The sequence below is a fragment of the Salminus brasiliensis genome, chromosome 14, assembly GCF_030463535.1.
Source record: "Salminus brasiliensis chromosome 14, fSalBra1.hap2, whole genome shotgun sequence".
NCBI lineage: Eukaryota > Metazoa > Chordata > Actinopteri > Characiformes > Bryconidae > Salminus > Salminus brasiliensis.
In genome coordinates this window covers 16656325-16673803 of record NC_132891.1, presented here as the reverse complement: position 1 = coordinate 16673803, position 17479 = coordinate 16656325, and the positions used below count along the sequence as shown (strand labels likewise).

Here is a 17479-nt window from a genome sequence, read left to right as displayed (position 1 = left end):
AGTAGGCCCTCCACACACGCAGATGTGGGACAGCAGAGGAAGGGGGGCAGTTCTGAACCTTCAGGCTCAGTGGACCGGACACACACACACACACACACACACACACACACACACACACCTCCCCCTTCCCCAAAATGCCAACATGGGGTCAAAGTCACTGCACCCTGAGAGGGCAAAGCCAGGCTGTCCTGCCATGTGCCACACACACAATTAGCATTTCTACTGTGGCACAGAATCATGGCGGCATGCGAATGCCACTCTGGCAAGGTTATGGCATTTAGGTGGTCTTTCTACACGCATGAATAAAATATGGGATGGTGATGCCACTTTTCTAAGCTGACCTTGCTCTTATATGCACATGCACACAAATACATCCTTTGATTTAGAGGGATACAGGTAACTTGGAGAGAATGAGGAGAATATTATATTACATTCAACAACATGAAGGATGAACAGAATGATGCTGAGAGATGCAGCACGAACAGAATACACCCATTTGCTTCAAAGCTTAGCTCAGCGGGTTAGATAGATGTACATCCTCTTCATATACCCTCTATATCTAACTAACCCAGTGAGCATTATTTGCCTGCATCTCTCTCCTTTTCCTTCGTTTCCCTTCTCTCTATCTTTTTCTCTCTCTCTTTCTGTCTCCCCCATCCGTTTTTCTGCCCCTCTCTCTCCCTCCAGTCCTGCTCTCCACCTCCAGGCCTTTGCTCTCTCTCCAATGGCACAGAATAATTGCTGCCTTCCCTCTCCTCCATACTCTCTCTCTCTCTCTCTCTCTCTCTCTCTTTTTCAGCTTCCACTCCCCCGTCCCGGACCAAACAGCCCTGTTGCTAGGAGACAGCCCGGGTTGGTGCAGCAGCACCCCCACCTCTTCGGCACTCTCTGAAAGAAAGAGGGATGGGAGGATGGTGGAGAAGTGCGGTGGAGGGAAGAAGCCCTTCAGACATATAAGGCCAGCCACAAGGAAGGAGATCGACCCACCACCCTTACACACACACACACAGACACACACAAAAACAGATGCATATAGAAATAGTGCTCATATACACAAACACACCATCAAACAAAGCTGACCTCACACAATAAGTGAGACTCAGACATGTCAAATGTTCAGATTTGTTTTAAGGAGGAAGGACAGCAGAGAAAGCGAGGGGCCGGCTTGTTTTCAGTGGGCTACGGCATCTGCACTCCTTTTGTTTGCAAACCGAACTGGGTTTACCTTTCCCCACACCAAAGCTGTTTCCTACGACATATTTACAGAGAGAAGCCAGGATTCAGGGTGCGAGTCAGAGGGAGGTGAGGACCAAACACTGCCAACAGACTCTCACTCTACCAGTGAGGTGGGATAGAGCGTGCCTGTTTGTGAAGGAAAGAGAGCGAGAAGGGAGAGAAAGGAATATAGAGCACTTCCATAATTGTATATGGGGAGGGGGAAGGGGGGGGGGTGATATGGCAGAAATATTCCTAAATACCACCCCCCTCCCAAAGCTTCTTTTTCAATACTCTCAAACTAGCTTGACTTCCCAGATCTTACAATGCTCCAAGCACTGGAAGGGTGAATGCTTCCTCTGAGTCACCTAAGGCTAGCACCAACAGCTGAATGTGCTTGGAGAACACTGACTGCCAATTCTTTTACGTCAATCCAAAGACGCCCGCACTGGCTAGCATTACGCCTACCCACCCAGAGAGAGCAGACTCAGTTACGCTCTTTGGGACTCCTGGGCACGAATGGCTGTGGCATCGCCAGGGATTGAACTTGCAATTTTTGCATTATCGCCTCTGTGCACCACCTTAATGGATCTAAAATGAATAGATGTGTAGATTTCCCGTTTTAATTCAAGGTGTGTAACAAAAATTAACACCTTAACCGTTTAGAAATTAGAGCCAATTTTAACCAGTCCCTCTGTCCCTTACAATTTTAAAAAGTAATTGGACAAACTAACAATTACAAAATGTAAGAACAGGGGTTCCCAGTGGTACAGCAGATAATGGCTTTGCCTCTATGACCTGAGCATCGCTGGTTCGATCATAAGTTATGCTGCCTGCCATCAGCATACAGAGCCCAACTGGCCTGCCATCAGCAGCCAGAGACCAATTGGCCTTGCTCTCTCCCCGGGGTGGGTAAATGGCTTGCTTTCTCTCTCCACATCACTTCAGTGTGATGCTGGCTGCCACTTATTACTTGCATGTAAACCCATTGCAGTCAGTACTGCCTAAAGTCTAGAACCCCTGTACCCTTGAGATGCTTTACCAGGCCTTTACTGCAGCCACATTCAGTTGATGCTTATAACGATGTGGATCTTCGGCCTTAATTTTGGTCTTCAGCAAAAATGTAAAGCATGCGCAGTTGGAGTGAAGTCAGGTGACACTGCCATTTAAGATCATTCCATTTATTTGTATTCTTCATTACCTATCTACTGTAAATCCCATCTGTTTTGCAGCGTTTGACTAAATCCGAGCAGAAAGCATGGCTCTATACACATCACACTTCATCCTGACACTTCCACTGGCAGACACAGCCACACATGCCCACAGTGCCACCACCATGTTTGACAGATGATGTGATACACTTCAGATCATAAATCCTACTTGCCCTATATATTTGAGATACTCTTGGTTTCATCTGTCCAAAGAATCTGCTTCCATTACTGGGCAGGCCTGAGTGGCATCAATGGTTTGCATCTTTAGGTAAACCATCTATACTTACATTCAAGGTCTCTTATTGTAGACTTCGACAAAGATATGCCTACCTCATTGAGAATGTTCTTGACATGACTAGATGTTGTGAAGATGTTGTTTTACTTCACCAAAGAAAAAAAAAGGAAGACATTCTGCAGTTGTCCTCCGTGGTCTTGGTCTTGTAAGTTTTGTGGTGTTGCTTAGATGCTCTAGTGCATCTTTTTATCACCAATTGTCCTCATAGATAGCAAATTACCCAACCCACTCAATAGTTTTAGAATGTAGCACATCCTCCAATCCTTTTGGTTTCTGCCCTCTCTCATGAAACCTTTCAGTTTTACGGCACCTTTTTAGGCTGCATTTTAAGGTCATGAACAGCTACCAATTAAATTCACCATTTGAAATCAACTCCTGCCCTGTATCCCTTTAATTTGTCATGAAATAATGAGTGAACAGGTCACACTTGATTGTGAAACTAGAAATGGAGAAACTATTAAAAAAAAAGAATGCATTGTAATGCATTGAGGTGGGATATGGAGGCAATATTGCCAAAAATGTGACATTTGTTGTTTGACTGCACTTGAAAACACCAGGTGCTTTTTACTCTGTGGACCAATGGAAATGGTCCAAAGCTAGGAAGTAGGAACAAAATTGTATTGCACGAATGTACAAGTTAGAAATGCCTTTTTCCTATTAAGTTACCATTCAGGACAGGCTTCAACAAAGTGTGACAAAATGGAGCTATTTTCGGGGCACACAAGTTGCATTAACGGCATACAACATTCAATTTGTGTGTGTGTGTGTGTGTGTGAGAGCATGCACAGAGCAAGCGTACACACTTTGGCACAAAGACATCAACCAAGCACTCAAACTCAAGGACGAGAAAAGTAGACACACTCCTGTATTCACTTCCTCACCTTTATGGCACCTTCCAAATCACACACACACACACACACACACACACACACACACACACACACACACACACACACACACGCTCCGTGTATACAGGGAATGAGGTGTTACTGCAGTGTACAGCGGGCAGATAAGGCACACAGCGAGCCCCAAGCCAATTAAACCACTGTTAATTTCTTCTGCAAAGGAGCAGCCATGGCACAGACCCTCCTCACCATGGCAACCACAGGAATGCAGGGAAGATACACCAGCAATCCTCTCTCAGACCGTCCTGCATGGCCACACAGTGCACCATACACTATATTCTTACACTACACGTCAAGCACCTGCACTTCATCTCAGATTGAGGACAAATGTATGTGGCGTCACTGGAGTTCCACTGAACAGCCTCTAAATAAACAACTGTTGGGTCCACTTTGAAATGTGCATGCTCAGCTTTTTGCTCCCAGTGTGTGTCGCATGGGCCATTATGAGAAATTCAAACCTGATCGCCTTCCGTCTTGCCACAGATGGCAGCCTGTGGTCACAGAGTCAACTCGGTGTATCAATCTGCACTTAATCTTTTTGTGGTTTCAGTACGTCACCCTGCACACTACATCCCGCATCAAGTTGATCGTCAGTCACTGGCCCAGTCAAGTAGTCTGTGGCTTATTGTCAACTACAGTATTTGTCCTGCCTGTTCTAAAGTACAGCCAGTTGAACACACTGAATCTGGCGGTGAGAGAGAGAGTTCCTGATTGACTATTCAGATTTGCTAATCAGTGCGCAAGAACACAAGTAAACATGAAGATATCAAGCAAATAACAGCGTCAGGAGGCCATGAGTACCTAATTTCCCACTGCCTGCATCATTTTATCAGTAGAGACAATTAACAGACGTTATTTAGCTGATTAACTGTTTACCTACAAATGAACAATAATTTAATGATTGCACTCACAGGTCAAATGTTTACAACTGAAATTTAAACTGCTGGGTTTATGACTTAGAGTCCCCAGAATGGAAAATTGTACTTTCCTTGGCATAGCTGAATGATGAGAGTCCAGTACATGGAAATCACATTCTGTGAACCTAAAGTCTTAACAGAGAATCCGACAGGACCAGAAACGAGTTGCAAATATGGGGCCTATTCCAAAACCCCACAAGTGCTACATATCAGATACAGAAATGAAATGAATCACAGTGTTGGGGGTATAACTATGGTACGTGGCTCCTGTGAGCAGCCGAGGTGCTGTAAACCAGCAAACCTGAGCAGAGCTCATCAGACTTGCAAGCTAATCACAAAAGGAAATTCATTGTGATTCACTCAGAGAAGTCATAGGGTAAATGGGTATGTAAACTGTACCTGAACATTTTTGCACTGATCACCATCACATACGATACCTTCTACTTAGACAACAAAGACCAGTTTAAAGTACTGATTAACTGCTTTGTGAGGCATCTTCCAGGGGATATTTTGAATAGTACATGTGAGAACAATAGGCAACTCATTGGGCTAGACCCCTAAAAACACACACCCAAAAAGACAAAAATAATAACACCCCAGCTGTTTTTGTAATAGCCTGACATTTGATATTAGGTATAGTAGATATTAGGACCGAGAGAAACTAATGTCATAAAAATCAACATATTTGGTCCCAAGTCAATACCAAAAATCCTAAAAACATGACTACTCGTTTTCAATGGCAATGTGAGACTGATCTCTCCGTAGCCGACAGGGCGGTGAATTTATATTCATTCATTTATATAGGATTAAGTTCCCATGTGCAATGAACACACCTTAGTCACTGACTCCTTACTCCCTACAAAGTCATAGAACTACAACTGCATGCAGAAAGCACTAGATTTTACATTGACAAATGAATAATATGAATAAATGTAAACACTGTTCCATTACAAATGTATAAGGCTGTATTTGGATCTGCAAACCGTAATCCCTCAACATGGTGTTGTGATGTCTCTCTTTATGAGGTACAACCCCCCTATATAAGGGCCAGCATGCTCACACAAGTGTTTGTCTCTGTGCTGATGGAAATCTCAGCTTTGACTAATTAAACAGTAGTTTAATATCCTATTGAAAACATTATATACACCATTATGTATAAAGGAAGACACACAAGACCTATACAAGACGCTCAGGTTGACAACACACAAACTATAATACCAAAATGATCAATTGGCCTTGGTTGGCACTAGATCAAACTGTGTGTGTATGTACATTATTTGCCCTATTCATTGAATCACTTCTCTGTATTGCTGGTTACTCCTGAATGAGCTCTTAGTTTCCCTCTAGAGAGTTTCACTGCTCTAATGAATCTCACACGAGACTAATAAAGCTCATCTGAGAGCCAGGTAGAGGAAACACAGTCGCTTCCTTTCTCTTTCCACCTCTCTAAGTAATGAAACAAATCTATTCAGGCCTGTCACCAAGTCTGTGTCTGTGCACCATTTAGACATTAGAATTATAGCACCTCCGTACAGCGGGAGCAGTGCATATCTGTGCAGTCACCTGTTGTAGCATGTGTGCACACACAGGATCAACAATCTTCAGCTAAAACGGCAAGAAATACAATAAAAAGGACCTGAGCTGCCGACTCAATACTTTTAGTGAACCCCTCATGTATGTTGAAAAATTTTGGCAATGACATCTGGACCTGCGGTTGGTTGTCTTACTGTTTATCTTAGATAACATTTCCACTATGATGGAGGTCGAGCCCTTCTCTTCTTTAAAGCCTGTGTGAGTAGCCACTCAGACTGATCAGGATTCAGGATCTGCAAAGATTAGGGTTCAAAGAACGTTAGAGAAGCAGGCTTGGGACCGGAAGGTTGTTGGTTCAGTCCCCAAGAACAGCATCCATGGATGACGCCACCCTAGGCCTGTCAATTAAGCATTATTATTTAGTGTCTTGTTTTAAGTCAGGACACTGACTTTTTGATTTTCTCTGATTGTTTGAATTTCTCAAAAGTTTAGCGACACTGAGTTTGACAAACAAGGATGAACCAGTCTTCTAAATGTGCCTGAAAACAATAGTCAATACACTCCAAAGACCATTCACTCACTGTGCTCTCAGGTATAAGGCTTTACCCTCTGAAGGTGTGCGAATTCGGCCTCATTTACCCGGAACACGGTCTGTGCTGTGGTGTTTAGCCTGTAGCGAGCAAACTTATCTAAGCCTCTAAGCTAGCTGCTAGTCAAAACAGTAGGCAGAACCAGTCTCAATTTGCCTCCCTGTTATTCCAAACACCAGTCGCTCTGTATCTTAGCAGTTAGTCAACAGCAGCTTGATGCCTTATGGAGCGGTCTCAAAGCTAGGTAAGCAAAGGCTAGCTCCAAAACCGTTTGAGTGGGAAAAAAATAATAAAATAAAATTTACAATTTTTTATATCATTATTATTCAGCTTTCCTTCTAGCAGCAGTCGCTCATTCTCGTCTATATGCTTGTAAGTGGGCTTTAAGTCATGACTTCAATGTTTTGACCAGACCACATTACATAAATCATTTTTACGTAAATTCTATAAATAAATTTTGTTTGTGTTGTTAAATGCTAGAAACTGCTATGAAATTTAATCAAAAAGACTGTTTTGTGGGGTGGAACTGCTACTCTACATTCAAGCCTCCTCCTTTACCCAGGCTTGGGACCAGAAATGTAACCTTAAAAGAAACATTTTGGTAGAGTTACTTTATTTTTCAGGTATTTTGTTAGTTTTGAGGTGAGTGACTGAGTGAGACTGTGCAAGTTAAAACAGTGATTTATTTTCGTGTCACACTGAAGACGCATCCCCCTGCATACACCCCACTCTGTCAATAGACGGCGGGTCAGCAGCGGCTTTGGGCATGCGCAGTTCATTTGCATTGTGAATGTTATAGAAAGAGTCTTACGGCAGCACCCGCTGCTGAGGACAGTAACTGAAGAACATCATGTGTGTTCACCTAAAAAAAGAGACACTAGATTTGTCACTAGTTGCCTAAATAGTTGCCTAAATATTCGCTAGAGGGGTATGAAGAGTCGCTAGATATAGCGAGAAAGCCACCAAATTGGCAACACTGCATTTTGTTTATGTGGCTTGTTACTCGTTTTACAGACTGAAGATTCTCCACAGGGGGATGCTAGTAGTACTCAGTCCTCTTGTGATGCTTCACATCAATAACACTGTGCATGCTTGTTAGATGGACTTTGTGGGAATTGTAAAATGTACCATCTCTTTTGTGGGACGAGAGTGATGCTTGTACACAGCGTGCACACTAACCTCTCCTGGATGTCGGTATATATATATATATATAGCATAGCAGTAGAGTAACACTCTCCTGCTTCTATTATTGTTGTTGTTTCCACATTACTTTCTGTTATCTCTCACCTCCTCCCTCCCTCCCTCCCTCTCTCTCTCCACCTCTGAAACCCAGAAGTCCCAGTAACACAATTACTGCCAGACCATCTACAGCTGCTCAACCAGCAGAGGGGCGCCAAGGCGTATGTGCATGTGCGTGTGTGTGTGTGTGTGTGTGTGTGTGTGTTTTGAGAGTCTGCGAGGGTTAGAAGGGGTGAGGTGAGGAGTTCAGTGTAGTTTAATCTGAATGAGAGAAGGTGGGTGGTTGAGTAAGGGCGCTGTTTTACATGGCAGTTGTACTCTCAACCTTGCGCTTAACTAAGTGTATCTGATTGCTTCCTTTTGGTGCTTGTAAGAAACACCATTAACACGGAGGACACTGGAGTTTCAACTGGCACAGTCCAGTGGTTTGTCTGTATTGAACAGGCAACCCTTAAACCTATTTGGACTATCTCAGAGCTTGTAAGGAGAACATTAATGCTGTCTAAAGGCCCCATAGACTATATAAAAGTTATACTCACACATTCACATATACACGTTTACTCTTTTTTTTTTATTTATTTCCTCATGTCTGCTGATAACATTTAAGCTAAAATTTAGGTTAAAAGGTTCTATAAAAGGGTTATTTCATGTGCCGTGACAGTGGAACCCTATGGCACTACAACAAACCATTTATAATAGGTTCTACATATAAACATCTACAAACGACTTTTCATCCATGTAAATAACACTTTAAAGCAACATCATGGAAAATTGGCATTTCTTGCTCCTGGGCTCTTCTTATAGTCAGGAAGTGTAATTTACGCTGTAGAACACATTTTCTGAACAAGCTGAGAGATACAGAACTGTCACTGGAAGAGAAGGAAGCATATGGACTGTAGTCCATATAGTAGTAGAGTAATATTACCGGATTTCACACAGATTTGACTTGCAATGGTTACGCAATTCTACACCCATTTCTCCAGAGTCACAGAGTGCAGTCAGCTGCATGCTGAGCCCAGTGCAGCAATGACAGTTATGCACCACTGACCTGTAATGTACTGTAATGAGGAGAACGGCATCACAATTATTTTAAAGCTGTTATTCTAAGTTGAATATTCTACATAGAGTTGCTTTAAGCAAGTAAAAAGTAAGGAGTGTACATTTTCTGGTCCTTTATTCACAGTAGATGTTTGGTCAGTGCTCACCTCGTCTTCAACTATCACACAACTAAATGTATTAATAAAAATGGTAACATCAACATGATTTGTAGTTACCCAAGATATGGTGAATCCACCAGCACGTTTGGTATCTGAAGTTTGCTTCACTAAACATAGATATCCGCAATCTCTTCTCTACAAGTACATGCCCAAAATAGCCACATTGGCCTAGCATCTCCTGCTGTACATTAAAGAGCATTTGTCAGATAGCAAGCGTGCAGGCTTATCGGCTGATACAGCTTCTTAATCGACTGCCACCCAAAATCTATACCTGACCCTAAACCCAGTTAAGGCTGCCAGTAATCACCAGATATATTGTGCACATGCGCTTAAACTCGAAAGTATCAGCAACTAACAAAGTAAATTGGGTGCACTTTATTCAAATAGTGCTGGCATACTGATCAGAAGCACTGCTGGCAGACAAAACGCTCAAGCTGCTAACAAGAACAGATCAAATAACCATGATAACTAACCCCTCCAATTGAGCCCACCATTCGCTTTCTAACAGGTGCACACACACAAAATGGAGAGGGGGGGGCTTCTTAATGGTCTTCTTAATTCTTCAATTTAACCAATTGACAGTATTTATTTGAGTGCAAAGGGGTCTTTTTGAGGTTACTCAGATACATGGGCTGATAAGGTGGGGTGTCCCAAGTACAATCTGCCTTAGGCAAGATGTTTATTCCTCTAGCCAGAGCCACCCACACAGATACACAAATGCAGGCCAGGGCAACATGAACAAAAAAACAGTGTGTGTGTGTGTGGGGGGGGGGGTGCTTTCTTTTAAAGCAACTGTTGAAAGGTTGAACAAGCTTTACAGAACACGTACACCAAAGAAGACACTGTTTGACAAAATGTAGAAATTCAGCATCATTTGCCACAAATGAGTTTTATTTAGAATGCATGTGGTTTAGAAGGTTACACTTTGGACAGTATGTAGTTGTGGCTAAGAGCTGTTGTAAAACCAAGCTAATATTAGCATAGTGGCAAAGATGTCATTTCCAACCTCTCTAGTTTTGATCCATTTTAACACAACCCTGCTTTGTAGAGCAACACTGGAAACTCAAATGTTGCATAGTGAATCTAAACCATAATCTAAGGCTTTGTTCACACAGCAGGTAAAGTGGCCCAAAACCGATTTTCCCTCCAAATTAGATTAGGTTTTTTTTAGGCTGTTTAATCTTTTCAATGTGACCTACAGTGAGGAAAATAAGTATTTGAACACCTCATGGAGGGGTCTGAAATTTTCATCTTAGGTGCATGTCCACTGTGAGAGACAATCTATAAAAAAAATCTGGAAATCACAATGTATGATTTTTTAATAATTTATTTGTGTGTTGCTGCTGCAAATAAGTATTTGAACACCTGCCAATCAGCAAAAAATCTGGTCTAGTCCGCCTCTAAAAAGTCCACCTCCACTCCACTTATTCTAAATTAGAAGCACCTGTTTGAGGTTGTTAGCTGCATATAGACACCTGTCCACCCCACACAATCAGTAAGACTCCAACTATTAACATGGCTAAGACCAAAGAGCTGTCCAAAGTCACCAGAGACAACATTGTAGACCTCCACAAGGCTGGAAAGGGCTACAGGGCAATTGCCAAGCAGCTTGGTGAAAAAAGATCAACTGTTGGAGCAATTATTAGAAAATGGAAGAAGCTAAACATGACTGTCAATCTCCCTCGGACTGGGGCTCCAAGCAAGATCTCACCTCGTGGCGTATCAATGATCCTAAGAAAGGTGAGGAATCAGCCTAGAACTACACGGGAGGAGCTGTTCAATGACCTGAAGAGAGCTGGCACCACTGTTTCCAAGGTTACTGTGCACCAATAGTACCAAGACATCATAGTTTAAAGTCATGCATGGCACGGAAGGCTCCCCTGCTTAAATCAGCACACGCCCAGGCCCGTCTTAAGTTTGCCCATGATCATTTGGATGATCCAGAGGAGTCATGGGAGAAAGTGTGGTCAGATGAGACCAAAATAGAACTTTTTGGTCTTAATTCCACTCGCTGTGTTTGGAGGACGAAGAATGTACCATCCCAAAAACACCATCCCTACTGTGAAGCATGGGGGTGGAAGCATCATGCTTTGGGGGTGTTTTTCTGCACATGGGACAGGATAACTGCACTGTATTAAGGAGAGGATGACCGGGGCCATGTATTGCGAGATTTTGGGGAACAACCTCCTTCCCTCAGTTAGAGCTTAGAGTCTTTCAACATGACAATGACCTAAAGCACACAGCCAGGATAACCATGGAGTGGCTCCGTAAGAAGCATATCAAGGTTCTGGAGTGGCCTAGCAAGTCTCCAGACCTAAACCCTATAGAAAATCTTTGGAGGGAGCTCAAACTCAGTGTTTCTCAGTGACAGCCCAGAAACCTGGCTGATCTGGAGAAGATCTGTGTGGAGGAATGGCCCACAATCCCTGCTGTAGTGTGTGCAAACCTGGTGAAAAACTACAGGAAACGTTTGACCTCTGTAATTGAAAACAAAGGCTACTGTACCAAATATTAACATTGATTTTCACAGGTGTTCAAATACTTATTTGCAGCAGTAACACAATTATTTAAAAAAATCATACATTGTGATTTCCAGATATTTTTTTTTTTTGATTATGTCTCTCACAGTGGACATGCACCCAAGATGAACATTTCAGACCCCTCCATGATTTCTAAGTTGGAGAACTTGCAGGGTGTTCAAATACTTATTTTCCTTACTGTATATCCAATACTCCGCTGAACAGTTCACACTCCATGTTTCATCTTCAGCAAATCACAGGAGCCATCAAAGTGTTCCAGTGGTTGACAGCTGGGCTAGACACTAAGAACAGGTTCGAGCTAGCTGTAAAAAGGGCACATTATTTGGTCAAGGGCACTTCTTTTGGCATTGGTTTGCGTCCTTGGTTTCTTAAGACTTTGTGGCCGAGTTTATCAATTTCTTTAGGAGTTCAGTCAAACACAGAGTGGTGGCAATATCTGTTCCTCACTGCGGTCATCCATTTTATCCCTCACCTCAGCAAGCGTCGAGTTGGACTTTTGTAAAAGTTGCTTAAACTCCGATCTGGCTATTAAGCATCACATCGCCGTACGTTGGATATGTATCAAACTTCAATATCATATATGAAAGGTTGTGTTCAGACTGCAGCAAGTCGCATCACAAACCTGCATGGAATGTTGTGGTAATGACGTAGCCATCAGGAAATTAAATTCGAGCACTCTACTTAGATCCCCACACTCAGTCACTCTGGATGTGACGTGGTTGTTGTCCATCTCACAGCGAGTGACGCAAAAGACACTGTGAAACACTCCAGAGCAGCCAGTATAAGACATCTGTACACATCCGTTTAGAAATGTATTTCATCGATCTAGATACGCCAATATAAAATAAATAAAAAGATTGAATTTAGGCCATCTCTGACCTGCTGTGTGAACACAGCTTAAACAAACTGTGCTGGGTTGGATTTTTGGCAACATTCAGTAAAGCTTGTCTAACCTTGTAACTGTTGCCATGAATATCAAATTATAACACGCACACAAACACAGTAAGGTCTGGCGAATGTGTAGCTGTAGAGGATGCTGTGTGTAAAACTAAAGAACTCTTACTATAATGGCTTCCTGCAGCTTCCCCCTAATCCCTACTCCTCTCTCTCATTGCCCCTTTTCAGCTTTGAACACAGAATATTAATGCTTCAGGGCGACGTAGCAACAGCTGTCCAGCGCACTTCACTAGAGAGCGAGAGAGACAGAGCAAGACAGTCAGAAGAGAGAGATAAAGAAAACCGAGCGAAGGAATCTAGCAAGAGAGACGGAGCAAGACAGACAGTGAAAAGAAGTGAGAGAGGAAAGAGAGGGACGTTATGATTCTATTATTAGTGTCCACAGAGACGTGGGTGTCAACTGCATTTGAGAACTGTGTGACTGTTTCCTCTCATCCCCCCTCCACCAGCCCCCTGTAGCTTTCAAAATCCTCTACCTGCCTGCCTTTCTCTTACTCTCTCCCAGCCCAGTCTCTCCTCATCGCTCTTGAACTTTCATGAACTTCTTCCTCTCTGAAGCCATGCCTTGAGTGTCTGTTCCTATTTAAATGCCCTCCTATTCACAGACTTTCCATATGTAAAACTAGGGATGCACCGATCAGATATTAGGATTGGATATCAATCCCAATACTGACTAAATTTACTGTATCAGATATTGGATAATTAGATAAATCTACAGGACTGATCAGTGTGCTGAACCCAATTCCTGCACTGCCAGCATTCTAGGCTTCATAACACAGGACTAGAGTAACATTCAGACAAGATACGCATATCGTAGTAAACAGCTCGACATACCCTATCTAACGTACATTGTGCCCTCGACCTTTCGTCAACTAGCATTGAGTAATCCAGCTAAAAAAAAACAGCTAAAATCCACACACATTGCCTTAAGCAGCCTGCTCTGTTTACTCACACAGGGAGCAGGGGGATCCCTCACACACACACACACACACACACACACACACACACACACACGAGCGACATGGCCAAAACCTGTTTTGAGACCAAGAAGTGTCCAAAAACAACAGATTACAGATTATGTTCGTTCACAAAATATCAGTATATTCCAGATTGAAATCCCTAGTTACCATTTTTAAAAGCCTCAGCTTCACTTTTTTTTTTTTTTTTTTTAAGTAAAAACACTGACTCCATTTCAGGGAACATGGAGGTATTTCGTGTTGCAGAATAATGCCCTGAAGTGCATACTCTGTGTTTTTAAAGAGAAGACAATTAAAGAAGATAAAATGAGAAATAATTTGGTTCAGTTATTTTAATCAAGCACATAAAACCCCTTTGGCCCCAAATTAGTCTACTAATTAATTAGAAAAATAATATTTAGATTAATGGTTAAAAATCTTGATTCGGTGACTGTGGACCACACACAAAAAAATCTAAAGCAATGCAACTCTCCCACCACCCTGTGTTGTTCAGCCCTAGTCCTTTGCTCCCTCTCTCAACATGACACACTCAGCACACACCCACACCCACTTTTCTCCAGTGCAGTCATCATCTCTGTTATGTTCTACTGGTAAAGGTCACTAAAGGTCAGGCCATACGAGGTCTCTCAGACCCACCTGTGGGCACAGCTCAAATTTCATATACAGTGTTGCGCTCATGGCCAACAGAGCACTGAAAAAAACGTTTTAAGACACAAACTCCTACTTAGGCAACAAATGAGAAGATTGATTTGTTATACTGAAAATGAGTACAAACATGTCATTATATGACAGAAAAAACGATGCATTACAAACTCAGCACACACACATACCTTAAAGAGAGTACCAGAGTGTAAACTACAATTTTCCAGATACAACTTTTAATTGCTACAAACCCTATACTTACATTAAGTGGAGCTTCTTTAAACACACTCCCAACAAATCCAAAAAATTAAAGGTTCCACAACTGATTCTTGTAAGGCATTCTACCAAAGAACCTCTTTTGCCATCCTTATTTAAACAGCATAGGACGTCAGTCAAAAATCTAATTCAGAGGGCCCTCAGACTTCCACACTAGAGGGAGCAGCACTGAGCAGATCCTCTTGCTAAGGTCACCTGGTGTGCAGGTGAGGGTGTTTAGATCAGAAACAAATCCCGTATCTACCCTATGTACAGTACAGTCCCAACCCCAAATGACCCTGAGCTGTCCATCAAGCAGTGAGACGTTCACCTGCTGTGCGTGTGCTTGTGTGTGCGTGCGCTCGCATTGTGTGTAATAGCAAAAGCAGGCAGTGACAAGCCGGTCCCTTTATCTCCTCCCATTCAGCTCACTCAGAGGTCCTAATTGAAGTCAATTGGAGAGTGGAGAAAGGGGGGGTGAAGAGGGACAAAGGGAATAAGAGAATGGAGTGGGGGAGAGAGAGAAAAAAACAGGAGAAAAAAAAAAAGCTAAAAAGGAGAGAGCGCGCGAGAGAATCTGGGGCAGCCACTTCATCATCAGGGGTGCAAGGAGAGCAAAGGAATAAAATCCATCTTCGCACTAAAGCAGCTGAGAGATGAATTTCTATTTGGATTGTTCAGTTTTTTGTCTCTTTTGGTGGCCTCCCTCACTCACCTCTCTCACACACACACACACACACACACACACACACACACGGTCAGTGGCTTGACCATAATGCCCACAGCATTAAGTCCCACAGCGCAGAAGAGGTGAGTCAACTAAGTGCCCAGCAGGTGCGTCTGGGCTTTTTTCCCCCCAGCTCATTCGGAACTCCTAAGCCTACACATTCAACACGTTTATCCGAGCACAACTCTGAACTCCAAGCTTAAAAAGAAATATATAAAATCAGTGACTCCTGATCGGCACAGCCGTCAAACCGCTGACCCTCTCATCAGGAGACTGCCAGTTCGAGCCCCGGTGATGCCACCGCCATCCATTTTCAGGAGTCCCAGAGAGCACAATTAGCCTTGCTGTCTCTGTCTGGGTGCGAGGGTCCTCTCTTTCCCCGCCCATCACTCTGCTAACCAGTTCGGCGGTGTCTGTTAGCTCACCTAAAGGAGCTCAGTGTACCCCTACAAGCATGTTCAGCTGGCCAGCTGGACATAGCAGTTTGAAAGAAGCGGTTGCCACTTAATGGGGGGGGGGGGGGGGGCTTTAGTAGCTTTTAGTTTGTAACAGATTCCCAAATATGGATTACATGATGGACTTGATGATGTGTGATCCTTACAAATCCACTGCAGCCTTGTTCTGGTTTTAACCCAAGTGTAAGAAAGCTGATCAACACCAACAATGGGTTTGAATTAAACAGTCATGGACACTGTAGCAGATGTTGTACACAGACCACAGTGAGGTATGTTAAGGAGTAGCTCCACCCACAGTGTGAATGTACCCCACCTCCAATAATCCACTGTGTCCTGGGATGTGCGCATGTAAAGCAGAACGAAAAAGGTACTAACTGAGTTGAGTGATGCCCTCAATGAGTCAACTCCAGGCTTTCCCTATTATAATGTAGTTAAAATAGGAAAGGGTACATGTGGGCCATTTTCCATGGAAAGATGAATGTAGGGCACTTTTTAAAAATAAAAGTACTACTAAACCTTTAGAGTCTATTGGTAATACAATTAAGCAATAACAATAAAATTAGTTGCCATTTTGCAAACCTCATTTGTCCAAAACAGCAATTTTATAGGAGAAAGGAAACCTTCTTAACTTTCAATGGAAGTCAATGTAAAAAGATTTTATTCAATTTTGGGGCATTTCTATTAGTCCATTCATCATTATATTAACAATGTAAGGCACTTAAGGTTTTGCGTGATAGCAACACTAGGTGCTTGTACAGTAGGCTAGCTTTTTGTGCGTTTGGCCACTTTTTCCAGGCCTTGTGCGTAAAACGTCTACAACGTGGGTAAACTGTGAGCTGCGATCTGTCCATCTGATGAATGGCACACGAACGAACGCGCGCGCGCGCATGCACGCACGCACGCACAAGCGTGACCGCAACCGCGCGCGCTACCAAAGCAAAGAGTGTGCCAAAACAGCGCATCCGAGCACAGTCGTAGGTTTTCGGACGCCAACACACGCGCACGGGTAAACACGCGCACGCACAGACACATGCACGCGCTCCCCGCGTGCTCACTCGGCGGGACGCTCTTCTATCAGGCCACTCGGGCACGCGCTGATTCCTTTTCGCGTCTCGCGGATTTGAGGTATGAAGGTAGAGGAGCACAGCGTGAGGGGGGGCACCTCAAAGAGCACGCGGATATTGACCCACAGAGAGCGAGCGCGAGCGAGGTGAGATCCAAAAAAGCCATGGGTACTCACCGCGGCCTTGATAGGCACGTACAGGACGGGTCTCTCTCCATTTCTCTCCCGATGCCCCTCAGTGCTGCCCACCTGGAAGCCTTTGGACTTGACCCAGAACTTGAACTTGGCGTTGAGGTGGTTGGTGTCTGCGTACGAGTCCGGCTCCTCGCCCTGCAGGAGCGCCTGGAGGATGCGGTTGTATTTGCGCCGGGTCACGGTCTTGGTCTTGCCCGAGTCTCCGTAGGTCCGGAGACACCAGTCCTGAAATTCCCCAAACATCTCCCCGTCCGACTGAGAGGGGCTTCTCTTCCCCACATCCGCGCTCTGCTTCTTGCTCGACATCGCTCCGTCCGTCCGTCTCTCTCTCTCTCCGTCTCTCTTTCAGAAATACCCCCCACCCCTCTTGGCCCCCCTCTTAAAACCGAAAGCGGCTGCAAGAACGAGATTCAGGATCTTCTCCTTTCCAAATATGTCACGGTCCCCGTCTTCCCCTCCCCCCGCCTCTCCGTGAGAGTGAGTGAGACACACACACACACACACAGTGAGCCGTGTCTCTCTCGGACGGGTGGAACTGGCGTATCC

General features: G+C 43.8%; 1 protein-coding gene across 1 annotated transcript in view; it reads right to left on the bottom strand.

The window, feature by feature from the left end:
- nol4lb (nucleolar protein 4-like b) overlaps positions 1-17264 on the bottom strand; it is a 126562-nt gene extending 109298 nt beyond the window's left edge. Inside the window, exon 1 of the mRNA XM_072696562.1 lies at positions 16916-17264. Within this exon, the coding sequence (XP_072552663.1) occupies positions 16916-17239 (324 nt within the window). The 5' untranslated portion in view covers positions 17240-17264. The remainder of the gene's footprint in view (positions 1-16915) is intronic.
- Between the last annotated feature and the right edge of the window lie 215 nt (positions 17265-17479).